Genomic DNA, 27,810 nt, shown 5'->3' on the forward strand with positions numbered 1-27,810 from the left:
GCTCCTGGGCCTGCCGATGCGGCACAACCTGCTATCGTCCAGCAGCACCCAGCGTCTGAGCAGTCAGCACCGGTACTACCACCACCACTACCGCAGCAGGAGATGAAGGGGTTCTGGGCTCGTAGTCAGACCCCCTGGTGCGTGACTACTACGTCATGTACTACAATTGGTACATGACTTAATAATAGCCGTCTGGCATGGTACAATAACCTCTTCTTTTTTCTTCTTTATTAATGGCTTTCTCTTTTACCTCTGTTAGGTGCCTCCTCCCGTACAATCTTACTTACAACCTTTCCAAAGCTGGCCGGCCTGCATGCACCCGTACTACGTCATACTCACCTTTCGTTCCGTTGGCCTGGGTAGCTACTTGCGCGCCCATGTTTGCAATAGCAATCCAGGCTCTTTATATTGCGTTGTTTCTCAGTCGAGCTCTCTGTCAATAATCTCGTTCTCTTCAATACGCTCTCGCTCTCTTCAACGTAGTCGTTCGTGTGTCTTGGTCTCTTGTCTCGTCGTCTATAATAAATGTTATTCCAAATAACTTGTTTCCGTTGTCGGTTGTAATGTCTGGAGAAAATATCATCAGTCATCCTTCTTCGGACCCAAAATTGGCGCCCGACTATTGATCGACAAGCGACCCTAAGATCATCCCATGCCCAGTCGTCCACTACCGCCCGGCATTCGTCTCGTCACGTTAATCTCTTCTCGTCGCCAACCTCGTCTCTTCTATGTCAACCTCGTCTCGTCCAAGTCATGCAAGTCAGCTACTTTCTTTGTTTCTCTCTTTCGTTTTCATCCGTCCTTCGTCGTCAAATTTACTTTCGGTTATTTTTTTGTGAATTTGGAGTGTGTGTGTGCGTATGTGTATTAGTAAATTAGAGGTCTGTTCATGGTGAGCCACGCTCTAATTTTTAATGTTAAGCAGAAGTGCAACTACGCTATTTTTAGCCATGCCAGCAGTATAAGTAGGTTCCTCGTCACGTCTAGTTTCTGATTTAGACTTAGAGAAGAACAGGAACACTAACTGTAATGCATGAAAGTAAATACTTTTGTGCGATCCGTGGACGCGTGCAGTGTGAGTGTGTTTTTTTTTCCTCAGTCATTTTTATCTCTATTTTTCTCCTCGTGTTGTTATTCTCCGCGAGGTTGGGGTTCTTTTTTTGCTCAGGGAGGTATGTTAGGTGCCTCCTCCCGTACAATCTCACCTTCAACCTTTCCTTGGCTGGCGGGCCTGCATGCACCCGTACAACGTCATACTCACCTTTCGTTCCGTTGGCCTGGGTAGCTACTTGCGCTCCCATGTTTGCCATAGCTACCCAGGCCCTTTATAGTGCGTTGTTTCTCGGTCGAGCTCTCTGTCAATAATCTCGCTCTCTGCAATAAGCTCTCGCTCTCTTCAACGTAGTCGTTCGTTCGTCTTGGTCTCTTGTCTCGTCGTTTATAATAAATGTCGTTCCCAATAACTGGTTCCCGTTCTCCGTTGTAATGTCTGGAGAAAATGTCATCAGTCGTCCTTCCTCGGACCCAACACCTCGTATGGTTTACAATATGTATCACAATTATTTATGGGTTCAGCATTTATGGATGTGTGCAATCAGACTCTGGATCGTTTTTGCCTTATTTGAGTTGTTGTACGTCCGTGAGAAGACCTTTGGTTTGGAGGATGTTTCAATTCACCAGTTCTCAAGTGGGAAAGGCCTTCGCGCTTATGGCATTGTATTCGTTGTAATGTTGTATCCCGACTCTGCCGCACTCCTGATGTTTACTGCTTGTCATACGTTATATGCGCTGTGTGCGCTTTTTACTGTATACGCTGTTATGTCCTCTTTTATCTGCATGTGTTTTGCATGGACGCTGTGTTTTGCATGCTATTAATTGCTGGCGTTATTAGTGTTAGTTGTTTTATTCGATCAAGTTAAATATACTGTTGAAGAGTAAATAGTTGTCCTCGTGCCAAGTGGTCGCTCGATACTGACATTTAAGAGGAATTAAGGGGGTTCATAACACGCGATATTTATTCAGCTCTCTGCCCCGTCGAGGGCGCATAGCTCGTTCACATGCCGAAAAAATAACTGATTCTGGGAAGTTGCTGAGTTGTAGGATGTTGGTTATCAGCAACGGAAGGTTGAGGGACGGCACGCAGGAACTAGGTATCGTGCTTTGCTTCCTTCCTTTATACTGCTGTTTTTTCCATGTCCATTTCATTCCTGATGATGGTAATGAAGACCGAAACGTTGAAACGATGCCTCTAATGGATATGTATGATATGCAGTACTCTCTTGAGTGTAGGCAGGTTGCCTGCAAACTTTTCAAGTGTAATGAAGCTGCGTGAAGCGTCCTTCAAAATTGTAAAAATAATAAAGATCTGGTAGACAACAAGAAATTTGAAATATCTACAATTATTATAGAAGAATAACCTCCGAAAATATTCTGGTGTTATTATTATGTGCTTGTTCGCGTAGACATCAGCATGGCCTGCAGCTGCATTAATGGGCATGCGAATCATGCAAACCAGCCAAAAATGTTCGCATAAGCCACTTCGAATAGATACAAAAGACCATAACAGTTTCAAAAAAAAGAAGAAATATGCGAAAAGAAGACAAAAACTAGGGTGCCGACACCACTCGGGCACAGATGCCCACCCAACCGCTTCGGTCAGCAGCAAGGGCACGGAACGCCTCCAGATCGACTTTGCTTGACAAGGAAAGTCCAATCCGCTTGGCATCATCTTGTAGTAGCGTCGGTAGTGTGTGTCTTGGTCGTCCCCTCCAGCCCGCTGGACGAGGCTCTGCGAAGTACGCTCCCATGGCCATCTGTTCTGGTGTACAGGGCTAAAAGGCTAAAAAAAACTCAGAGTCCTTACAAACTACGTAGAAAAACGCTTTTTGTTGCGTTCCTGTTAAAGTTGCCATGTCGACTGACGTCATATGGCACGAAATCTAAAAAATTGCGTAAACGTTTTACTCAGATCTCGGACGGGTGCAGAAGGCTGTTTTTTAGCTTTTTAGCTTTTATGCCTTCCAACGCTTTCGGACTTCAACTTCTTGTTGGTGTTTTTGCTGTTTGGTGCTGTGTGGATTTCCGTGTTTCAATTTCAGTTGTCGATTGGACTTTTCGCCTGCTTCTGAAATTCTCGTACTTGAACTCGAATTGTTCAAGCCGTAGTAGACTCGATTTTATTTGCTTGCTGAGCGTGACACGATGCCGAAAATCCAGTGCACAGAAGTAATGGAGGCGAAGCTCATGGAGCTGTGGGCGATATATCAAAAAACAAGGCGTTCCAAACTCATTCTCAGGGTGAGCTGTCCACAAGTTGCCACCAATTCACTAGTTGACTGTACTATTTCGCATGTTGTGAACCCTCTGGTTCTCTAAAGTGTCAGGAACAAACGACCACACGAACGAAGAAAACTATTTATTCTCAACAGTATATTTCACTTCCATCGACTAATAACAATGAATGGATGAATAACTAACACTAAAACCACCAGGTAGTTAGAGCGTGAAAATGACAGCGTATATGAGAAAAGCATACACATACAACATACAACTACAGCGCACACAGCAAACCGCACATAGCGCCTGTAGCGTATACCACGTCGTAAACATCAGCGGCACGGCGGAGTCGGGATACAACTGCATTGGAACGAACACAATGTCACAAGCGAGAAGGCCTTTCACTCTTGAGAACTTGTGGTGTCACAACCAAAGGGCTTCTCACCGCCGTACAACAACTCACAAGTCAGAAGCGACGGGGGCTCCGACTACACGCCCAGAACGAGTCATCCGCTGCTGTGGCGGTGGCCAAGGTGGAATATTGCGAGTGATGACCATTTCTGCCAACTGAGCAATGGTCTGCGAGCTTGCGCACTTCAGTTGAAGCTCTAACTTTGGCTTCACGAGAGCACATACCGGAATGACCGCGGAGCTACCCAGGATCGTGATGGCGAACTTGTCCATCCGCTGTTGGCTTGATTCCGCACCGAACGGCTTCACCTTTACATTCTCAACACCAAGCTTGCCGATCTGGGCTGTCACACACAACACAGTCACTTGGCCACTGCCTCGTGGGGCGGACGCTGGACCAGATAACCTACATTCGATCTCTGGGTTCCACACAGTTTCGCCGCTTACTTCTTCCGTGCTAACCAATATTGCCCTTCTCATTTCCTCTGCTTCTACGCCTTGCGCTTCTTAGTCTTGCGCTTCTACGTCTTGCGCTTCTACGTCTTGCGCTTCAACGTCTTAGGCTTCTGCGTCTTGCGCCTCTAACTATTGCGCCTGTAACAGATTCACTGTTACTACTAACACTAGGAATAGGATACACTTATCACCTGCTGTTATCACGCTGCTGCTGTTAGGTGTTATGTCCATCATTGCTTGTTCATGTATATAAGAATGCATTATGGCAAGGATCATTGCTTATTCCAAGAATGACTACTGAAGTTAGTTGGACTGTTACACTGGTAGCAAGAGGATGGTTTTTCTTTTCGTCATGTTCGGGCTATGCGCAGTGGCCGCATTAGTCGCCTACGGTATATTCGAGATTCAGAAGCGTCTGAATCACCTTATCGCACTCGGTCAGTGCGATGGATCAGATCAAAAGCCAAGACGTGCTCAAGCTCCCAGCGGAGAGAGGCCACGCATGCGCCATGTTAAGTCTCCGCCTGTGTTTCGTGGAGATACAAGAGAGTTCAAGGAGTGGGCCTTCGCCATCGAACTCGCCATGAAGTCCCTGCAGCTGGACAACGCGGAGGAGCGCTTGAGCTACGCGGCGAGTTTTCTGGAGGGCAACGCTCGTCTTTGGTTTATCGCCTCTCAGGAGGCAAACACGCTGTTTTCCGACTGGCCAGACCTGAAGAGCAAGCTGGGAGAAGTGTACGGCCCGGTTTATGACAGGGAACAGGCGCGCATCGACTTATTCGCTCTTCACCAAGATGAGACTCTTGACGAATACATCAACAAATTTTCGCGGCTTAGCTTACAAGTTCCCGAGCTTGATGACCACTCCAGAGCTATCTTGTTCACGCGTGGGCTGGCTCAGGGCCTAAGCGGTGAGGTACTTAGGGAGCATCCGCAACATTTGGCCCAAGCCATACGAGCTGCGGTCTCAGCAGACCAGTCGATGCGGCTAGCCCAAGCAAGCTACGCCAAGGCAGTGCGCGCACCAGGGCATCAGAGGCGCCAGCCTGGACCCTGGTCAAGCCAACCAACACCATCCGGTGGGAGAGAAACCAGGGAGCCAGAGGGTCGTTCAAGGCTGTGTTTCACCTGCAGGAAACCCGGCCATATTGCCAGATTCTGTCCAGAAGGAGGGAGGAACGCCACAAGCAAGCCTTCTTTAAACGATGGACGCCAGTAAGGAAGGGAGTGCGACTACTGGCGAACACGAGAGCACCCAGGAATAGGCCACGAATCAAAGTTCAGAACAAATTCAGCCCCTTAGCAAATGAGGAACCACGCCTCGAGGAGACCGAAATTCAAGCCTCGCCTGTCAAGTATTCGTCACCTGATACTGTTGGCCGGCCTAATGAAGTAACCCTTTCCTACTCCTCCGGCGTATTTCCTGATCGTTGGAAGATCGCTTAGGTCACGCCCATCTACAAGTGTAAAGGCTCCCGATCACAAGCCTCAAACTATCGTCCAATAAGTATGTGAAAAGGTATTTTACGACCAGTTGTATTGCCACATTTCACCATGCCTTAGCCCTTCCCAATCTGGCTTTCGGCGCAACGACTCAACCTCTGACCAACTAGCTCGTCTAGTACAAGACATTGCCACCCTTCGTGATGCTCGACACCATATTGCTCTCTGTTTCTTTGACTTGGCAAAGGCCTTTGATACTGTCTGGCATCGTGGCCTCCTTGCCAAGCTACATATTGTCTTTGGTGTGTCTGGCCCTGCTCTGTCCTGGCTAGAGTCCTATCTGAGTAGCCGATCACAGTTTGTTTCTGCCCTCTCCATCAACTCTGATCCTCTACCAGTGTCTTCTGGAGTTCCCCAAGGCTCCATACTTGGACCTCTTTTGTTCGTAGCATACGTAAATTATTTACCCTCTATAGACCCAGGTGTCTCGTTATTTGCTGATGATACAACCCTACTGTCAGCATCCTCGTCCTCAGCGGCTCTTGTACCTCGAGTGTCGGCTCAGATATGCAGTGTCGTACGCTGGATGCAAACATGGCGACTTAGACCCAACCTGACTAAAACCGAAATAATGTTCCTTCCCCCAATCTCATCCATGTCACTTTTACACCATCCTGATTTCCCAGAACCCATAAAGGTTGTTTCCAACCATAAACACCTGGGAATAATGCTTGATGATCGTCTCTCTTGGTCTTTCCATATTGATGCTCTTTGCAGCCGTTCAAGCTCTGCCCTAGGTGTTATACGTCCCCATTGTTTCCATCTTCCTTTCAAATGTAAAATTTTGTTTTACAAACTGTACATCCTGCCTCTTTTCATGTACGCTGCTGTTAGCTGGTGTGGCTTGTCCTCGGTTCTCGCTGAGCATCTCGAAATCCACCATAGAAAACTTCTTCGTATCCTGTTTAGTCTACCCTTCTGCTTCCCTGTATGTCCTTGCAAATGCTTGCCCACTGTCGACCCACCGTCAAAAATTAATTTGCACCTTTGCTCACAAATTTAAACTAGCTCTACATCCTCCTCATCTTAACGTGTATAACTGGTTCCGAATCACAGATGGCTCCCAGATGAGATGCTCTGTTGCCCTCCCCTTGGCTAAAACGTCCTCCCTTGTACGCTCTCCACTCTTTGTTGCTTACTCTGCTTGGCTTGCGCTGCCCGCTACTACGCGCAATGCCAGTACCCTGGACGCATTTAAATCTGCTCACTAGATTCACCATCACCTGTCCCTCCCATGCTTCTCCGTCTTGACCATTACTTTTCTTCTTTTATTCACCATGGTTGGTTAACACCCACATCTCCCGTACTGGCTGATTTTCTTCTCATGCCATGAGGTGTTGTCTATAATAATAATAACCGCCAGCACAGGGAGCATTTCCGCCGACAACGAACACGACCTTATGCGCGTCTGGGGCAAGATAAATGGATGTCGCGTTACCATGCTACTGGATTCTGGGTCAACCCACGACTTCATTTCAACTGACCTTGTCAAGAAGCACATTATCTCCACAACAACTGGTAGCGACGTCCTGAACGTCACACTTGCTGATGGATCGGTCCGCTCACAGCCTATTACGAAAACGGACAGCTTGAAGACCGTAGTCGGCGACTTTAGCGAGCACCAACAGTTCCTAGTATTCCCTATGACGCGGTATGACGTGATCCTCGGCAAACCATGGCTGACCCGGACGAACCCACAGATCAATTTTCGTACCAATGAAATCAAGCTGGAGGGTGGATTAGGCACCGGCGGATAATGCTAGCATAATAACTAGCATAATGGCCCATGTGGGGAAGACCGGCACTGCCCTAGCATAAAGCCTCCTAATGTGACCTTGCCTAGCACAATTGATGTGTGAAACTAGCACACCGTCAAGATGAAAGTGTATGCTGGATGCCACCGTTGCCAGAAGCGTGTTTGGCACTGTTTACTGCGTTTACGGAGTTGTTCAAACTGCACTGACTTGTACTTGGAGCTAAATATAGCATTGTGCATACTTTTTGCAAATTTGATTTCCAAATTTGCAATGCTTGTCTTGAAGTTCAATGTCAATGATACGGCGAGTCTTTTCCAAGTAAGAACGGTAGTTTGTAATTATTTTGGCCTTCAACTTTAGCATGTTGAGTCGTTGTTGACAGTGAAATTAATTATAAAAGTGGTGAGTCCTTCGCTATAAGTGAGCAAACTAGTTGTACTGTCGTAGCTTGTCGTAATTTGTTGGCCCGATGGCAGCTACGGGAGACGGAGGCTCTGGTTTTGAAACAGAAGATGAGAGCAGTGAGAGTGATGGCTTTGTTTGCGAAGAGGGAAGCTCTGACTTGGAAAAGAACGCGGCAGCCGACAGTCTTCCAGCAGCACAACCAGCTGCTATTGCCCGCAAAAGGTCGTTTGCAAGAAGTGGAAAGTCAAGCGACTCGAGCCAGAATTCGGAAGCAAAGCGCGTGAGAGTGTCAGCTGGGAAATCCACCGCAGCTCCTCGACGCAGCACCCACGATCGGATAGCAGAATTCCCAGGGGAGGACCTCTCAGTTTCTGCGGGGAAACTCTACTGCACAGCTTGTAACTTGACGATCAGTATCAAGCACAGCATTGTGAAAGCGCATGTGAATAGCCAACGACATGTGCAAGGAAAGGAGAGTAAGAAACGGGCGAAACTTCACCAACAGGCAATAACTATTTCGTGGAAAAAGTTTTCAAGTGAAAGCACGTCTGACCTGGCGGGAAGCGGTCTGTCACAAGCTGTGTCCGAAGATGTTGTTCGGCGGGCCAACGTTGTTGAGACTTTCCTAAAGGCTGGAATTCCGCTCAGTAAGGTGGATTACCTGCGCCCTCTCCTGGAGAGTGGTTACGGAGGTTTAACATATAGCACTCACATGGCTCAGCTGATTCCATTCCTGCACTGCAAGGAGGAAGATGAATTAAAGAAGGAGATATCAGGTGCACCGTATGTGGCTGTCATATTTGATGGAACTTCCCGCCTGGGAGAGGCACTTGCAGTGGTTCTGCGGTATGTGGATGCAGATTTCAAGATTCATCACAGATTTGTTCGCTTCCATGTACTGGCAAAGAGTCTGGCAGGTCTGGAGTTGTCCTGTGATACTGCCATATTCCGAATGACTGCATAGGGAAGTCATTATTTCCCACCGTATGGATTGACATTTTCGTAGCACTATCGGCACTGCTAGCATTATAACTAGCATAATCGCTCCAAATAACTAGCAGTGCTAGTAGCACAATTTCCTCATATAACTAGCATAATCCGCCGGTGCCTAGGGTGGATCCATCATCTGTCAACCGAGTGAAAGTGATGGCACGGACAAATCCAACCCGTCGATCGAGACGTTCCTCATCTCAGGGAAGCAGGCTAGGCATGCAATGAGAGGTGGCGCAGAAGGAATCCTAGCGTATGTGACAGCAGATCCGGACGAGCCACAGACGGTGGATAGTCCGGGTAGGGAGGATCAGAAGGATTTCAAGGACCTGCTGAAGGAGTTCGGGGACGTCTTTCCCGATGAGCTTCCAAACAAGCTGCCACCCAGAAGAGGCGCAGATCACGAGATAAAAACGGAAGAAAGAGCTAAACCGCCATCTCGTGCACCATATCGTTTACCAAAACCAGAGATGGATGAGCTTCAAGCTCAGCTCACCGAGCTGCTCCGTAGAGGATTCATTCAGCCCAGCAAATCCCCATACGGAGCCCCTGTGTTCTTCGTAAAGAAAGCGGATGGAACACTTCGAATGGTATGCGACTGGCGTGAGCTAAACCGCATAACCATTAAGAACAAGGCATGCCTACCGAATATTGACGACCTCTTTGATACCGTCCAAGGCAGTGCGTATTTCACCAAGCTAGATCTGAGGTCCGGTTACAATCAGATTCGAATAGAAGAAACAGATATTCCGAAGACAGCAATAAATACCCCATTCGGTCACTTTCAGTTCACAGTGATGGGTTTCGGCCTAACAAATGCCCCGGCAACATTCCAAACCTTGATGAACAGTGTCCTCCAGCCATACCTGCGTAAATTCGTTGTGGTGTTTCTAGACGATATCCTCATATTCAGCAAATCATGGGAGGAGCACCTCGATCATGTCAGAACCATCTTAAACGCCCTCAGGAGGAATGAGCTATATTGCAAACCGTCTAAATGTGAATTCGGCCGGACAGACGTTCTGTTTCTTGGGCACCGGATAGACGGCCAATGCATTTCTCCAGATCCAGAGAAGATCAAGGCCGTGCATAACTGGCCTGTCCCGACGACGGTCACGCACGTAAGACAGTTTCTGGGATTCGCTAATTACTTTCGAAGGTTCATTAACCATTTCTCGGCCATCTCCAAACCCCTGGAGGAACTGACAGGGAAACATGTGCGCTTCGAGTGGAATCAGACTCGACAGGAGGCATTTGAGCGATTGAAGTCTGCTCTGCTGGATGCACCAGTGTTGCGACTAGCAAACGTCAGTCAGGATTTCCGCGTTGAGACTGACGCAAGTGACTTTGCTGTGGCAGGAGTCTTAACGCAGCAAGCAGAGGACCAGTCCTGGCATCCTGTGGCTTACGTGAGCCGAAAGCTGTCTTCTGCCGAACGGAATTACACGGCCGCCGAGCGAGAAACTTTGGCTGTAGTGTACGCCCTGCAGTGCTGGCGAGTCTACCTATTTCGCCACTTTCAACTCTACACCAACAACATGGGAGTTGTCTACCTCAGGACCAAACCAAACTTAACCAAGAGAGAGGCTCGATGGATTGAATTCCTGGCCGACTATGACTACACGGTACATCACAAGCCAGGGAAGTGTAACATAGCAGACCCGTTGTTACGTCGACCAGACTTGGAACTGAATGGAATCGAGTTCTCTCTGGATGTGAATCAAGGAATTGCGAATCAGATCTCAGCAGGGTATGATAGTGACCCAGAGCTTTCGCCAGTAATCAAGCGCTTGATGGCTTGCAGCGAAGACGCCATGCATGAGCGATACGTCTGGAACAGTGTGGACCGGCGGCTGTACCTAGTAACATCGGGCGATGCTCGCCTCTGCATTCCTCGCGGTCCGGTACGCCTGCAACTGCTCAAACAGAATCATGATTGCCTGACGGCCGGCCATCAGGGGAGAGACAGGACCTACCTGAAGCTGAGCAGATGCTTCTATTGGCCAGGCATGAGAAGTACTGTGAAGGACTTCGTTAAATCTTGCGACCGGTGCCAACGCGTAAAGGGTAGCCAGACCAAGGCAGGACTGTTGCAGTCCCTTCCAGTCCCCGAACAGCCCTGGACAGACATCAGCATGGATTTCATCATGGCACTGCCGCTGACCTGCCGAGGACATAGCGCCATTCTAACCTTTGTGGACCGTCTGACGAAGTATGTGCACCTGATCCCGACGACTGTTCATGTTGACTCTAAGGAGGCAGCCCGATTGTACGTGGATCATGTGTTTGCTGCCCATGGCGTGAGCAAAACGATAGTTTGTGACCGAGATCCGCGGTTCACGTTGGCGTTCTTCAAGGAGGTTTTCAGTATTCTTGGCGTGGAGCTAAAAATGAGCACGGCCAACCACCCGCAGACCGATGGCATGACTGAGCGTGTGAACCGTGTCATTGAGGATACGCTAAGAGCTTTCGTCAACCATAGGCAAAACAATTGGGATGAACTCCTATCGCTATGTGAGTTTGCGATCAACAATGCCGATCAAGCGTCAACAGGTAACACGCCATTTTTCCTCAACCATGGATGCCATCCAGTTACTCCCTCGAGCTTATTGACGAAGCAGAAACCTGGAGCTGGCATGGACACGAATGGTCCGCTGTCATGGCTGGATGGCCGCGTAGAGGCACTACGTGAGGCACAGGATGCCATCGTGGCGGCGCAGGCCCGGCAATCATTGTATGCGGATCGAGGACGGGTGGAGGACGCCCTGAAGGAGGGGGATGAGGTGTTGGTCTTCAGGGACTTCCTGCTGACGCCCAAGGAACGAGACAGGCCTTCACACAAATTAAGGCTCAAGTGGTATGGGCCGTTCAAGGTGCAGAAGAAAGTGGCCTCGAATGCGTACAGATTAGCTCTTCCAAGAATCATTCGGGCCCATCCAGTGTTCAATATTGCTGCCCTCAAGCTGTACCATGGCAATGAGATACCGGGCCGTACTCAGCCGGCACCTCCACCCCTAACCAATGCGAATGGCCATACGCGGTACATTGTCGAAAAGGTGTTGTCGCACAAGAAGAGAGGACGGCGCACGCAGTACCTAGTGAAATGGAGGGGCTACCGAGATGCCACCTGGGAGCCAAAGGAATACTTGATGGATGAAGCAGGAAACGCTATTATTCCGCTGAAAACCTACCTGGACCGTTTTTCATAAAATTGCTATTTAATTGGCAGCCACAGTTGTATTGCTAGTTTCTACGTGTTGCAATAGAAATGTAGCATTCTGCATGATAAGAATGGTGCTTCCCTGCCAGCCAGGCGTTATTTGCAGAGGACATGCACTGGATCTTGAGTTCATCAGTGTTGTTTTCGGCTACCATGCATTCCACATATCCATGCATGATCATTAGTTACCATAACTGTTCCTTCGAATTGGTACTGTTCTGACAGTTGAGAGGGGGGAATGGTGTAACAGATTCACTGTTACTACTAACACTTGGAATAGGATACACTTATCACCTGCTATTATCACGCTGCTGCTGTTAGGTGTTATGTCCATCATTGCTTGTTCATGTATATAAGAATGCATTATGGCAAGGATCATAGCTTATTCCAAGAATGACTACTGAAGTTAGTTGGACTGTTACAGCGCCTCTACGTCTTGCGCCTGTACGTAATGCGCTTCTACGTCTTGCGCCTCTACGTCCTTCGGCCGAGACTCCAGCTGCTTCTGAGCGTCTCCGACCGATGTCGCCATGCACTGCTCCGACGCAGTGGGCCTTGGATCTGATCCTCCCACTGGCTTCGAATACTCCTCTGACCACTGCTTGTCTGTAAGCAAAGTCTTCCACGCCTTGTCCGGCGTCCTTTCGCGTGAGGCAAGCAAATCTCGCTTTGCTCCCTCATATTTACTGCTGGCGATGCGCTCGTTCATATTCTTGAGCTTTTCGTCAAACTCTGTGCGGAGCGCACCCTCTTGCCGTCTAGCACTGCGCTCTTCAAACTCCTCGCTCTTTCGGAGCCTCTTCTCCACGTATTCTCTCAACCTATCGCCTTCAAATCCATACCGAATTCTGCTAGCGATAAAGCTGGCTTCAATGATCCATAGTTCCTGTGCCATGCTCGCTTCGTATCCTGGCGTGGTCGCCAAATGTTGTGAACCCTCTGGTTCTCTAAAGTATCAGGAACGAACAACCCCACACGGCGTGAGGACAACTGTTTATTCTCAACAGTATATTTCACTTCCATCGACTAATAACAATTGAATAAATGACTAACTAACACTAAAACCACCAGGTAGTTATAACGTGAGAATGACAGCGTATATGAGAAAAGTCTACACATACAACATACAACTACAGCGCACACAGCAAACCACACCTAGCGTCTGTAGCGTATACCACGTCGAAAACATCAGCGGTACGGCGAAGTCGGGATACAACTGCATTGGAACGAACACAATGTCACAAGCGAGAAGGCCTTTCACTCTGGAGAACTTGTGGTTTGACAACACCGCAACAGCAAGCTGAGCATCGTCGTGACCACAACATTTTAGCTACTGTGATCCGTCATCTAGAGAATATCAAGAACAGGACCGCCATCAGACGACTTCACTAGCTTCTGCATGTCCTACAATATCATGGCGGCAACAATTTTACGTCGCCGCTTTCTCCTTGCCAGAGTCAACCTGAGCTCCATGGGCATGGCTGCAACACAAGATGCAGAACGAAATCGAAGAAGCACACGCAGCACTCGTTCTGAGAGCAGAACTTTTCATCCGAACTGCACATTTACGTAAAAAGCAGATCACCTGTCAGTGTGCAACTGCACTTGATCAGGCTGGCGCATGGGCACCGTAAGTTGCGTTTTACATGTACGTAGTGTGTAGGGCCCTTACCGGTGCAGTCATTATCTCCTTTTTTGATGTACCCAACTTTGCATGTGCATGTATATTTTCCCGGCTGGTTTACACAATCGCTTGTGCTAGATCCACATACATCACCTGTGCTACATTCATCAATGTCATCGCATAAACCTGGACGTAACAACACAAAAGCGCAATCAAATAAACTTCTCGATCCCGGACCCTAAACAATTTGAAAAAACTCCGAAATATCTAAAACCTTTATTGGAAAGATCACAAAGGTGGAACAGAAAAAGGGTGCAACGCAACGCAATGTATAACGAAATGCAAAGCATGGACTAGGATGAAAAGCAAAGCAAAGCAATATCAGTAATTTATATGCGGAGAAGAAGACCAAAGAGCTACAAGTTACGCTATAATATCCACTAACAACACCAGTTCCTTCTCAATTAGCTCATGCGATTACATTGCTCGACAATGGCGAATGGAGATGGCGCTTTTAGAACCACACAAGTGGTGTGATATGTTGCTCCGCAAACTTGTATTGTGGTGACCCGTTTTGTCTAATGCTCTTACCAGTGTCGTCCTCGACATACATGTATACCGGGCAACGCATTTCATATCTGAGACCTTCAAGCCGTGCTCAAGGGGGCTCAGTACTTCTGCGCGTGCATCCAAATGTGGGCATTATTTTATGCAAAATTTCGTGTTTGAAAACATTTTGTCCGCGGCTGGAGAAAGTTTATTTGCGAGAAGTAGTCGTGTTGAAAAGTTTATTTTGCGAGAAATCAAAGATACTGGAGTCCTTGAATAGTTCGAACGTTTTGTATTTTCCATTTTGGTTTGCTGGATGTCGGCGATGGAGCTACGGAGCTTCGTGTCAAGTACTTGTAGTTATCAATAGGCGTGGCTGTTTTCGTTGGCGCTCAGGCTCCAGCTTCAGAAGACGTTGTCCAAAACAAAGCATGTTCGATCTTCTTCAGGTCGTGTAGTTCTTACTTCTAACTCAGATATGCTATTTCTCAGTCTCGCCTGCCAGTGAAGACGACAAAAGATCGTCCAGAGCCAGCTTCCAGTGATACATGTACCAGTCTCAGAGCGCAGGTAAGTCTATCAGTGGATGACTACCTTGAGACTTAGACCTAATATCGCCAAGACTGAGATATTATTCCTGCCGAACTCAGAGCCAACCTATGCATTCAGTCTTCCCGGATCCCTCACAGACCTCTCAGTGGCAAAAAACACAAGCATCTTGGTTTGGTAATTGACCAAGACTTATCGTTTAGTAGACATGCCGATTACATCTGTAGCAAAGTCAGTAAAGCTGTTGGCTACCTCGTGTCCCCATGCTCCCACCTACCGCTTGAATGCATTCGCCTTTTTATCTTTGCTATATTCTCCCCATTTTTCTCTATTGCTCAACCATCTGGTCTTCCCTACTAAATAAATCGTAAATGAGTACCCTGGAAGTCCACAATAAAAGGATACTCAAAGTGTGTTTCCGCAAACCATCACACTTTCCTTCTGCCGAGCTGTATGATATGTTAAACACCTTCCCTATCTCTAGTAAAGCAGATCGAAAACTGTGTATTGTTGTTCATTCTATTCGTCTTGACAAAGCCCCGCCACACGTGCGTAAATATATAGCTGGTTTCTTCCCACCCGCCCTACGCGCAATCCCTGCACTTTACCTGAAGCCTGAACATCAGCTTATACCAGATCTCCGTTTTTCGCTGCCTATTCTCTCTGGCTGGCCCTGCCTCTATCAGTAAAATCGTCTTGTACGCTAAAAGATTTCAAGATTTCAACATGAAGCTCGTATTCTACTAACTGCTAATTCTTCATCCAGATTTGTTTCTCTTTACCTCCAGTTATGTGTAATATTTAATTATTTTGCTTTATTTTTGTTTACTGCCATGGCTCTCTGCCGCCCCCTCCCTCCATATTGGCCTTTATATTGGCCTTTATTCGCTGGCCACGGGAAGGTGAAATAAATAAATAAATAAGTGGCATGCTTCTCTCAAGTTCAAGTGCATCCACTTGAGTGGCAGTTGGAACGATATCTATTTTTTCGTCTCCAGTCGCCAGATAAAAATGTTACTGACGACTGGGAGAGAAAAACTGGTCTTGTACCTGCGGAACCTGGGGATAGTGGAGTCAGGGTGTAGTGTCTGCAAGTAGAGACTTGATCTCTGTGAGAACTGAGTGTGGTCTGGAACAGCCAGTAGGTGCAGCGACAGGGACATGCCAGTGAAGCGTGCCAAGTCCGAACGCGTGGGGAGTGGAAGCAAACTTTTGAGCTCCGATAGTGATATATTTTTCTGCAGAAACTGGCTAGAGTGCGTGTAGAATTGTTATAAAGATGGCTAGAATCTGTTCCATTCAGCTGAATGAAGGGTGGTCCTCGAAGGATCATGCCTTTATCATCAGACTTCTTCTGTCAGGTGGTGTAAGACCTGATGATATCAAGCAGGTGGATCTGAGTGGAAGGCGCGGATTCTGTAGAGTTTCGTTTTCCTGCACTGCCGTTAGGGACGAGGTGTTGTCCAGAGGGTTAGAATTTGAAGAAAAACAACCAGTATTAGTAGTTGGTGATGGAGCAGTTGTGTCCGTGCATATATTTGGTGTGGCGGATGACACCCCACTGTCCGCCTTTACGTCCGCGATGGAGAAATTTGGATCCGTCATTGGTGTTCCGAAGCGGGAAACAAAGGCTGTGGAAGGCTGCACCTTCACAACTGGTACCACATTCGTAAACTTAGTACCCACAGCTATGACACAGTGGGTGCAAATTCAGAACCAACAGTGAGTACAAGCCAGTCAGCAAGCAGTACAGCTTCAGCACCTGAAACTGGGACACCTCAAGTTTCTTCACCTAGTCAGGAATCAGCCAAACCAGACCAGCTTAACAAGGAGCTGGGAACTGCTCACTGCCCTCCAGATGACAAGGGAGGCTTTATGGTGGCCAAGGGACGGTAAACCTTCAGAGTGCCAAAAAAACTTGTTGACTTTTCAGGAAATGAGCTACTGACCGACTCGGACATGGAACAGGAGGACATGGTCATGGGTAACAACGAGAGCAACGACCGGCATATGACAGTTGGCGAACTCACCATATCGTATTAGATCATGACCAGTGTAGCTTTCTTAAATGTCTGTAGCCTTAGGAGAAAAGTAGCAGAAATTGAAGACTTTATCTCAACCCGTGGAGTACACATCCTAGGCGTTGCGGAAACTTGGCTGTCAGCCGATGTAACAGACGGAGAAGTAAACATTCCTCATTTCAGTGTGTTCCGCAAAGATCGGGAAGGCAGGCAAGGAGGCGGTGTTGCCTTCTACTGTCATACGTCCTTGCAAGTCCGTCGAAGACGTGACCTCGAGTGTGAGCTGAAGATACTGTGGCTGGAGATTCTAGCCCCAGGTCGACCAGGCAATGAGATGGTCTTACTGGGCTGCTGCTATCGACCAACTTGTGAATCTGCGGGCTACTGGGGTGGGCTGGAGTCAAACCTAGAGACTGCCTGCAGTGGACCGCAGACCACAACTGTGCTAGTAGGAGACTTCAACGTAAACTTTAATGATGCCCATGCTGTGACTCCTTTGCATCACGTACTCAACCTTTAACCTTCGCAACCACGTCACATCTCCTACCCGAGTAACCAGCAGTACTGCCACACTACTGGATCTATTCTTGTCTACCACCCCGATCCAGGGTGTTTGCGAGACCATACATTTGGATATCAGTGACCACTCTGCAATACTTGCCAGGCTGCCAATTTCAGCAAGTCACCACTTGAAGGGACAGCATCTGCGCAAGACTCGCTGTTTGCACAAAGTGGATTGGAATATGTTTACATGTGACCTGGAGAAGACGCTAACTACCTGTGACTCTGTCTGTGTGGATGTGCTTGCGTCGTCACTCACTGTGGGAATCCAGACCACTCTAGACAAACATGCTCCACTCCGGGAACGGCGCCGCAAATCTCGACGTCCTTGCCCCTGGATTACAGATGAGTTAGTGGCAAGTGTTCGTGAACGGAACCGGGCGCATCGTCTCTGGCTCCGAGACAAAACCAATCAGAACCTTCAAGAAGCACACCGATCAGCTCGCTCCAAAGCACGGAAGTTGGACAGGAGTCTGCGCAACTTGTACTTCACTAAGAGATGTGATACATCAGATCAACGGCAACTTTGGGCTGTCATGAACGATGTCACAGGCCGAGAGAAGACACGGAAAGAACCTGAAGCGCCACTTGAGTCACTAAGTAAACTGTTTGGAGACATTGTGCATGACCCTATGCGGCCACCTGAGCTGCATATACCACATGGTCCAGCCTCTGCATCTAGCTTCTCAACATTTCAGCCGGTAAGCGTGTCTGATGTTGCACAATGCTTGCAAACTGTGAGTCCTCACAAAGCATCTGGGAGTGACAACATTCCTGGAATTGTACTGCAGCAGTGTTCAGATGCCCTGGCACCTCCATTTACCACCCTAGTCAATGCATCCTTGACATCAGGTACTGTGCCAGTGTGTTTTAAAACATCACACATTAGTCCACTGTTCAAGAGTGGCGATGCAACATCCCCTACTAACTATAGACCAGAGTCATTGCTCCCTATTATGTCCCAGATTTTGGAGTTCTTTGTAAAGAAGCAACTCACAGCATACCTCACGCAACATAGCATATTACCTAGCAGTCAGTTTGCCTACAGGAAAATGCACTCTACCGAGGATGCATTAGTTCTAGCCGCCAACCGTTGGCTGTTGGCCAAACAAGAGCGAAAATACACAGGTATTGTGATGGTTGACATGTCAAAAGCGTTTGACCGTGTCCAACATCAACGTCTGATTGATAAACTATTCACTATGGGAGTCAATGGCAGAGTATTGTTATGGTTGGCTAGCTATCTGTCTGGTCGTACTCAGCGTGTCAAGGTGTGTGAGGCTCTTTCTGATGCAGTCCCATGCTCAAGAGGTGTGCCCCAAGGCAGTGTTCTTGGGCCGCTTCTCTTTGTCCTTTACACGAGTGACATTTCCGACGTCATACCTTGCATTGCTGTTCATCAGGAGTTCGCGGACGACATCATGCTAGATTATTCTGATTCAGATCTGGACACTGTTTGCAAGACGTTGACTACGGCTGTGACACGTCTGTCTGACTGGCTCTCCGAAATTGGGCTTCTGCTGAATACCGGCACAACCCAAGTCATGGTAATTCAACCTCGGGGACTCACTGGCGACATACCAGTCGTGAAATGTAAGGATCAAGCCTTAACTGTTACCTCCACTGCCAAATACCTTGGCGTAACCATTGATGACCAGCTATCCTGGCAGCCTCATGTCTCCAGTGTTGTGCAGAAGGCGTCAGTCGCCATCAGCCAGCTATGGCGCCATGGGCGATCTCTGCCCATAATAGCCCGCAGACTTTGGTACATTGGCATTGTGCAAGCACGACTAACGTACGCATCCAATGCATTCTTCCCGTCGCTGACACAGCAGCTGCAGAGTCGTTTAATCAAATCCAGCAAATCCGGAATTCGTGCAATTTTCCGACTCTCCAGCCGTGCATCCACAGCCCCCCTCCTTGTGCGCTTATCTATTCGATCCCTAACTCACATTTTTGACTACATGGTTTTGTTTTTTGCTTTCCGTTGCCTACATGATCTTGCAAGTCCTCTTTTCTGCACCTACTTTCAGTTGATGGCTAACACAGGCCAAGCATCCCGGGATGATCGCCGAATTACTCGAGGACAGGAGCAGCGGCTACTGCAAGTGCCTTTCCTTCCTGGACCTTCCGGTCGTCAGTCATTGACATTTGTGGGAAGCACTCTTTGGAATGCCCTTCCCAGCGATATTCGCCTCCACAGTGCGGCGGTTGCCTTTAAACTGGCTCTAAACAGAATTAATTGTAATTTGTAACCACCTTGCTCGGCATCCCTACACATTACTGCATGTTTTCTCGGTGTTTTCTTCACTGCATGCTTACGCATACACACACCCATTTGAATTATATACAAACTTTGTGCTTTGGAATTATCATGTTATGATTCTTTTTAATATTTCCTTCTCTCATAATATTATATTCGTTCTTAGCAGAAACCGGAGGTTTTTCCTCTGGTGAGAAGGCAGAATTGCCTGTGCTCTAAACGAATTCAAATAAAAAAAAGAAACAAACAAACAAAAACAAAAAGTGCTCTAAGTGTGTGCAGGAGAATAGACCGATCCCCTTATTATACTGGGTTCGAGCACGGGGGCAACCTCACTCGCGATCGAGCTAGTTTTTGAACGTGACAGCATCTTTGACAGTGTGTTTCAGGTTTGTTTTGGAATGTCTTCTGCTTAGTTAGTAGTTTGCGATGGCTTCGAGCGGTGCTAAACCTCCTGCTGGTAGGAGCAGAGTCTCCGAGAGAGACATGGACTGTGATGCCGCTGCAGGATTTTTTCAAGGCGCGGGAGGGAACGATCTCGGGCCACAAACAGGAGTTACTCCAGAGGTGAGTTTTGTTGTTGTTGAAATATTCGAATCGCGAATCGTGTGTGAGATTTATTTTGTGCCTAGGCTACAGCAGACCATATTTCTTTCTCCTTGCGATCGGTGCTGAAGATAATAGTAACCTTTTTCTGGTCTGTCTTTTCCTCTCCAGAGCCATCTTCTATTAAGGTAACCGTGGTGCTGCCAAGTCACCAAGTCGCGATCAGCAGCCCTGAAGTGGAAAAAATCGATTTTCCAACGATCTGGTTGGACATCAGCCACTAAAGTACTTCTGATTTGCCTGTAGTGACAACAGCAGCCATCCTTGGACACCTTGCAAAGACAGGAAAAGCCACTGGTGGAAGCGACTGCTATGAGGTGACGATAGCAGTGCAGTGGTGATCGCTGTTTTGTCAAGTCGAAGGGCTAGCCAACCCAGAGGAAGCATAAAAAAAACGATGAGCAGTGCGTGGTATTTGTTGAGCGTGAAGAGCTAGAGGAGGACAGTGCAAACACATGGACGGAGTGGATGGTGTTTGAAGAACAGTGTGCTGTGTGCCGGCTGGTGGTGATGGTGGTCTTTGTCAGCATGTATTCGTGCTGCTTCTTGTGCTGGAACACTTCTCGCCCAGGAAGGCAGATTGCGTGCTCCCTGGCCCTCAGTTGGCAATGGGGCATTTGTTCCAGGAACATTACCCCAGAGCCAATGATGAGTTGTACCTTTGAAAAGTCGAAGCTTGCTGTTAATCGCAAGCGTAGCGCAGTGGATTACTCCCTCTTCGAAGCACGAGGGCCAAAGCTTGCCGCTGTCTGCAGCAAAGTGTGTGTGCGGTTCTTTCGAACCTATGAATATACCCCCCTGCATGTTCAAAGTGAACTATTTTCTAGTATATTTAACATCCTCAACCCGCCACCACCATGCGCTCTTGGCCGAACTAATGCACGAAGCATAAACACACCAGCACAGCAAGGACACTTCCGTTGACAGATATTGTTTACGCCTCTAGACCGCTGTTTCTTTTCTTCGAGCTCATCGTTAGAGGAGGATAGTAGCAGGATACTAATGATATAATATAAGATGATAGACGGTTTTTGGTCCGATATTGATGATTGAAGATCTAAGAAAGCAATGACAGTGATTGCGAAATGGATAATATCATCATGATTATATGCCAGTCTGGTTATGCGTTGTACTAGTGGACAGTATTGAAATCATCACTGCATTCGATGCAAATATTGGTATACCTTTGGTTTCAGTATTGGGAAAAAAAGAGTAAGAGAACCTGGTTGATTTGGTTGCATCTGCGACTGGCTACCGGGTGTTGTGATCAGCAATGTTACCATGGGAGAAAATAAGAGCGCAAGGATCTGTTGGGTCTTGTTAAGCCGGTGCGAGAACCCTAAGTGCATGGCAAAATAGAACTGTTTCATCCACAATGCAGAATGTCTTGCGGTACATGGCATTGATGACTGAGCATCTCGCCAGCTCGCCCAAATGGGGATCATGCCCAAACGGAGGAACAAGACATCTTTCCAGCTCAGCTAGCTATATAGTATATACCGTGAAACGGATGATTAACTTGTGCCACGCATGACAGCTTCTGTTCCATTCGGCCCAGGCTTAGACACATCAATGCCAATAGCAGCTGATCCTCCATTACATGCTCATTGGCGATTTACGGCCACCTCCAACTGTATCCGCCGTCCCTCAGCTTCCGTCTTCGCAGATCTGGCTCGGCGCAGTACATTTTCTCGGCTAGGCTCAAAGAAGTCCCACAGAGCGGTCCAAACACCTGAAGGCAAACCAGTCAGAAACTGGAGCGGCTCAGAGTCTTTCTTTATGTTATTGTACGTAAGCTGTTTTTCGGCTTTCTTCACCCCATCGTCCAACTGCTCCACGAGACTCTGTACACGAGCTCTACTTGCTGCCAACTCCTGATGCAGATGCTGCACTTCTATTACAGGACCAAACTGCACTAAGCCAGGTTCCTTTCCAACTCAAAATGCCGTTGCCTCTCAGCAAAATACTGGTTTGCGAGCATGGGGAGCTCGTGATGCAGACGCTGCACTTCCATGACCGAACTGCACTAGGCTCAGCAAATACTGTTTGCGAGCATGGGGAGCAGACCGTCCAGACTCCACTCTCTTGCGAAAAGCAAACCTGGTACCGTAGGACAGCTGTTTTGTTTCCTGGACTCATCCTGCCCTTGAAGAGCTGGGCAAAACGATTTCGACTTCGGGATCGAAATGATCGCTGCAACTCAAATATTCAGAGTGACCCTAAAACTACGTCCTTCCTCACGGGGAATAGCCTGGATCCGCTTGCTCCAGGCCGCTGTGGCTCCACACGAGGAAAGGAGTGAAATGACTTGTTTGCTTCGTCCTCCTGTTCTCACAGTGAGGAACGCAGCAATGATCCTGAGAAGGCATCCTGAAGTCGTAAAAGGAAGATCTAAACAAAAACAAAACAGCTCAAATCAAAAGTCCTTGTGGCATTTTTGTAGACAGGCTTGCACTGCACATGCATGCGTGTAGATTTCGCGTGCTCTGCACTTCGCATGCGAGAAGTCACGCACAGCCGAGGTGAGGTTGGTCGCGTGTGTGCAGCAGGATCCCACGCGACTGCGGAGTTGCCCCCTTGCTCGAACCCAGACAATAATAAGGGGATCGGTCTATTTGGTCAGACATCTGAGACTCATGCTGGATGGAGTGGAAAGCATGAATCCTATGAACTCTAAGGGTACACTGGGTGAGTTCTGACATGTGCCCGTGTTTCTCAGGAGAAGGCTGTGGATTCAAGGTAGTATTGCTGTGCTTGTATCATTGAACTATGACAGGAATCTGTTTATATTATAAAACTGAGTATTGAAATATTGGCAATATGCCTTGTAGAACAACTTGAGCAGAGACAGTCACAGACACGTAATATTATACATGGTCAAGTTGTCACATTTTCATGAGCCTGGGCCTTGACCTAGACTGGATGTAGAGGAGTTGCGTTCCCTCGTCCTGAACACCAACCTAGGAAGGCCAACGCACCAGCAGGTCGTGGTACTGTGCTACCTTTTGCGTCGTGGAATGTAAGAACCCTTGTTGAGAAGGAAGGAGACGAGCTGACAAGTTTGAAAAAATTCAAAATTTGAATTTTCGTGTCCGAAAAAAGATTGACCTTGTTGGTCGACAGATGAGGAGATTCGTTGTGGAACTCATTTCTTTAAATCTCCGTTTTTCAGTTTATCAGTTGTCTGGAACAAGGTTCCTGAGAGCCTACGCAAGGAGCCATCTTCTGCTAAGTTTTGGTTTCTCCTGAAGGACCATTATTTAACGTACAAATTCTCCGCCACTGGAATTCCTGATTTTCGTATCTAGCTCTCGTCATGTATTCTGTTTCTCCCTGGTGGTTTTACCTGTAGTTTTCCCTGAGCAGTGTTTCTGCTAAGTACTATTTTCCCTTCTCCCTTTTCACTTCCCTTTCGTCTCATCCACCCTTCCAGGAAACTCCCCCGATAAGTATCCATTTACTTTTGGAGAATTCTTCAAATAAAGTCCAAAAAGATTCAACATCCAAGTAGCTGGATATCAGGAGACACTGTGGTTTGGTTCAGAGCTGTATCGAGTGGACAACAGCCTTGTACTGTCGTCAGGTCGTTCCTTGCCATCGCACATAGCCAGCAATCGCATGTCATCACGTACATTCAATATCAACATAATTATGCTAATCGACCCTTTTTCAGCATCACTTTTCAACGAGGACGAACTAAAGTCGGCCGAACGAAGCCCAGAGGGAGAAAATCACCCTCTCCACTTCACCATCACGATTCTGACATAGATACGAGACGAAACAACTAAAAAATCCATCTTCGCGCTGACTTTGGTCTGAGAACTTCTATCACAATCAAAATTGCACGAGGAGCACTAAAAATATGCTACAGACGTACCTTTATCACTCTCTACTCCTTTTTCAAGGCACAAAAGTCGACTCTACACTTTCAAACCAGGAACCAGACATACCAGTGGTCATTTTCAGCTGCTCCACGAGTGCAGGTAATGTTCACCAAGGGGCGCAGAGCAGCCTCGATTCCAGAAAAAGAGCCACAATACGAGTGAGACTGCATGCCTGAGTACATGAGTACACGCATGAGTGCATGCAGAAAATAGTCAATTTCAGCGTTTCTGCTCCAAACAGCAACTTCCTTCGACTAGCTACAAAGTTTACACCAAAGGATCAAACAACAACCATTTTCTTCATTTTTTTGGCAGATTACTTCCTTGCGCTTGGCCCAGCACGCCGAAAATCACACCTCGGAGGAGTAAAAATATTACAACTCTCAGATGTCCTCGATTGCTGGCCACGAACGAAACGAAGTCGCACTCGCGGCGAAGGTGTTGCTCTGGGGCTCCGTGGATTGTGTCGTCGTGCGTTCGAGGCTGCTGGCTGCCAGTGGACAGCCATTGGATCCCGACTCATCGTAGCTCGTTTGGCGCTTGTGTGTGGCAAGCGTGTTCAGTGGCTGCATGTTGCATCCGCGTATGCACCTACGTTCTCAAGACCCCGTGCTAAGAATAATAATTTTTATGATCAGTTGCAGGAATTTATTTTCTCACGTGCCAGACTCGCATCAGTTTGTACTTATCGGTATCTTCAATTCTCGTATCGGCACTGGTGCCTCACAACACCTGTGATGGAATGTTCGTGGCACTCATGGGGTCGGCCAGCTCAATTCCTCTGGAGAGGAGCTGCTGTCATTTCTTGCTAGAAATGAATGTTTGGCTTGCAACACCTGGTTCCAGAAAGGCCTCTGCGCTTTTATTTATTTATTTCAGCATCTCATAGCACAGTGAGAACACCGGCCAATACAAAGAGAGCGGGTATTAGCCAACCACGGCAAGGCAGGGAGAAGGGGAGGAGAAGAAAAAGGAACCGGCATAGATAAGCAGTGATTGCAACAAAATGAGAAACACAAAATCAAAGTCAAGGAGCGACAAGGCTCTTAAAAAGGCGGAGGGAAAAAAGGTCCTTTGCTTCTTGGGGAAGAGCCAGCCACGCAGAGTACGCAATGAAAAAGGGAGAGTGAAGTAGAAAGGAGGACTTAGGTTTCGGAAGGGAAAGGGAGTTTCTCGTGCTACGGGAAGAGAACCAGTTGAAACAGTGGAGGTGAGGTGGTCACAGATTGAGTTTGCGCGATTGGATAAGGGTGACAAGATGTGAATTACGTCTCTTAGACAAAGGGGTAGTGTCAGCAAGGGCAAAGGGTGGAAGATGGAAATATGCGGGGTTTTCGGAGGAGGATTTTGAGAACTTTTTTGTGGTGAATTTTGAGCTTGGCAGCACGGGTTGTGGAAATTCCAGCCCAAGCAGTATCTGCATAATCAAAAATGGGGCGTAGGTAAGCTGAGTAAAAGAGGAGTTTAGAAGAGATTGGGAGATGGTAACAGTGAGAAGAGAGAATTCCTTTTCGGAGGAGGATTTTGAGAACTTTTTTGTGGTGAATTTCGAGCTTGGCAGCACGGGTTGTGGAAATTCCAGCCCAAGCAGTATCTGCATAATCAAAAATGGGGCGTAGGCTAGCTGAGTAAAAGAGTAGTTTACAAGAGATTGGGAGATGGTAACAGTGAGAAGAGAGGATACCTAAAGATGAACTTGATCGTTTACATATGGAATCGATGTGGGGTTCCCATGAAAGATTAGAGTCGATGAAAATGCCAAAATGCTTATGGCTGGAGACTATGTCTATAGGCTGGGGGAAAGTTGGATGGAGGAGGGGCGGAACATCAGGCTGAGAAGGAAAGAGCACGATTTTAGTTTTAGACAGATTGGGCGACAATCGCCAAGAGGACATCCAGGAAATTACTCTTTGAATCCCGTTAGCTAGGTTACTCATCAGGCCAGTGATGTTAGGAGATGCCCGTAGGAGCGTTGTGTCGTCTGCGAACAGTGATGTTCCCGGGGCAGCTGCCGGCAGATCATTGACGTATAAGATAAAAAGAAGGGGCCAAGGATGGAACCCTGGGGAACTCCGGATAGTACTGTTGTGAGGCTGAGGACGCTAAGTACACCTGGCAGCATCCTGGCACAAAGGCACGCCTCTGCATTGATTTTTGCATAGTGCCTGCTCACCACCGCACCAACTGCATCGACTGCGGTGTCATCACCAGTGCAGAGTGCGATACGGACCATTCGTTGTTGTCTATGAAGTATCGTCTAAAACGCGTTGGCCAGTTTTCAAGAACTGCCCCAAAACGCGTGCTCCTTGATGTAACATCTCTACGCCCCTGTGCTGATGGTGCCTGTGAAACCACTGACCAAGCCCGACAGCAGCTTAGCGCTGCTTTGGATGACTGGCTGGAGGAATCGTGGGGGGGGGCACCGGTAATATTGAGGAGGAGTGGACGCAGCTAAAGCCCTGCACATTATACATTGCGGGCGATTGCCTTGGAGCCGCGTGCCGTGCAAAGAAAGACTGGTTTGAATTGGAGAAGGGAGACATCGAGCCTCTTCTTCGCAACCGTGATACATTGTATAAGAAGTGGCAGTCATCAAAGCGCGACTCTGACCGGACAGCGTACCAGCGCGCACGTAGTGAATCTCGTGCAGTTGTTCGACAGGCCAAGCGCAAATTCCTTGAACTCAATGCTGAAGCTGCTATGCGCTGGTGTCATGTTGAACGGGGTGCGTGGGAGTGAATTCACAACATACATCATGCCCCTAAAGGACTGATATCAACTGTCTCAACTAGAATCAAGAAAGCCAATGGTGACGAGTGTGTCTTTATCGCGGAGACCCATGAGCGCTGGGGTGAGCACTTTCTGACTGTGCTAAACGTCATTAATGATGTTGACAATGATGCGCTTACCAGCATCCCCAACGGAATACCGATGCAGAACTCGCTATGCCACCAACAATTGAGGAACTTCGCAAGGCCCTTGCGACTCTGCAAAACAGGAAGGCACCTGGATACTCTGGTATTTTGCCCGAAATACAGAAATATGGTGGCCCAATGCTTGTCTCCAAGCTCCATGAGCTTCCGATAGACTGCTTTCAGGCGGGTGAAGTTCCACAGGAGTGGAATGATGCCGGTTTGGTTCAGATTCCCAGAAGGGCAATTTGACGTTATGCACTATCTGGCGTGGAATATCACTCCTCGACGTCGCTGGCAAAGTAATTGCACGGCTTATTGCTAACAGGTTGCAGAAGTTCGCGGATTCCCCTCTTTCAGATTCCCAATGTGGATTCCGTTCTGGGAGAGGCACTGTGACCATGGTCTTCTCACTGCGGCAAGTCTTTGAAAAACGCCGTGAACATCAAGCCAAAGGTTTTTCTGTGTACATTGATCTACGCAAGGCATACGATTCTGTGCCTCGTGCTGGCCTTTGGATCGCTCTGCACCGTTTGGGAGTGCCTGCTCAGATGGTGGCCTTGATTGAAGCCTTCCACACTGGAATGGTGGCACAGCTGCGAATTGGCGATCAGCTCCTTGATGGTTTCCCTGTGAAAAATGGTCTCCGGCAAGGCTGCACAATGGCACCGGTGTTGTTCAACATTTACATGTGCGCAGTCGTGGACCAGTGGCGGAATGTTGCTTTGACCAACCCGGAAGTCGGCATTTACGTTATGAGTCACCGCAGTGATCAACTCTTTAATGCAAGACTTAGCGCAGCCAGCCAGCTCCACATGTGCAA

General features: G+C 47.9%; 1 protein-coding gene across 1 annotated transcript in view; it reads right to left on the reverse strand.

Moving 5' to 3' along the window:
- The window catches only part of LOC135827294 (slit homolog 2 protein-like), a 190,935-nt gene that overhangs the window by 16,063 nt on the left and 147,062 nt on the right, over positions 1 to 27,810 (reverse strand). Inside the window, exon 14 of the mRNA XM_065339819.1 lies at positions 13,691 to 13,828. Within this exon, the coding sequence (XP_065195891.1) occupies positions 13,691 to 13,828 (138 nt within the window). The remainder of the gene's footprint in view (positions 1 to 13,690; positions 13,829 to 27,810) is intronic.

This window comes from Sycon ciliatum, chromosome 11 (assembly GCF_964019385.1).
Source record: "Sycon ciliatum chromosome 11, ocSycCili1.1, whole genome shotgun sequence".
Classification (NCBI taxonomy): Eukaryota; Metazoa; Porifera; class Calcarea; order Leucosolenida; family Sycettidae; genus Sycon; species Sycon ciliatum.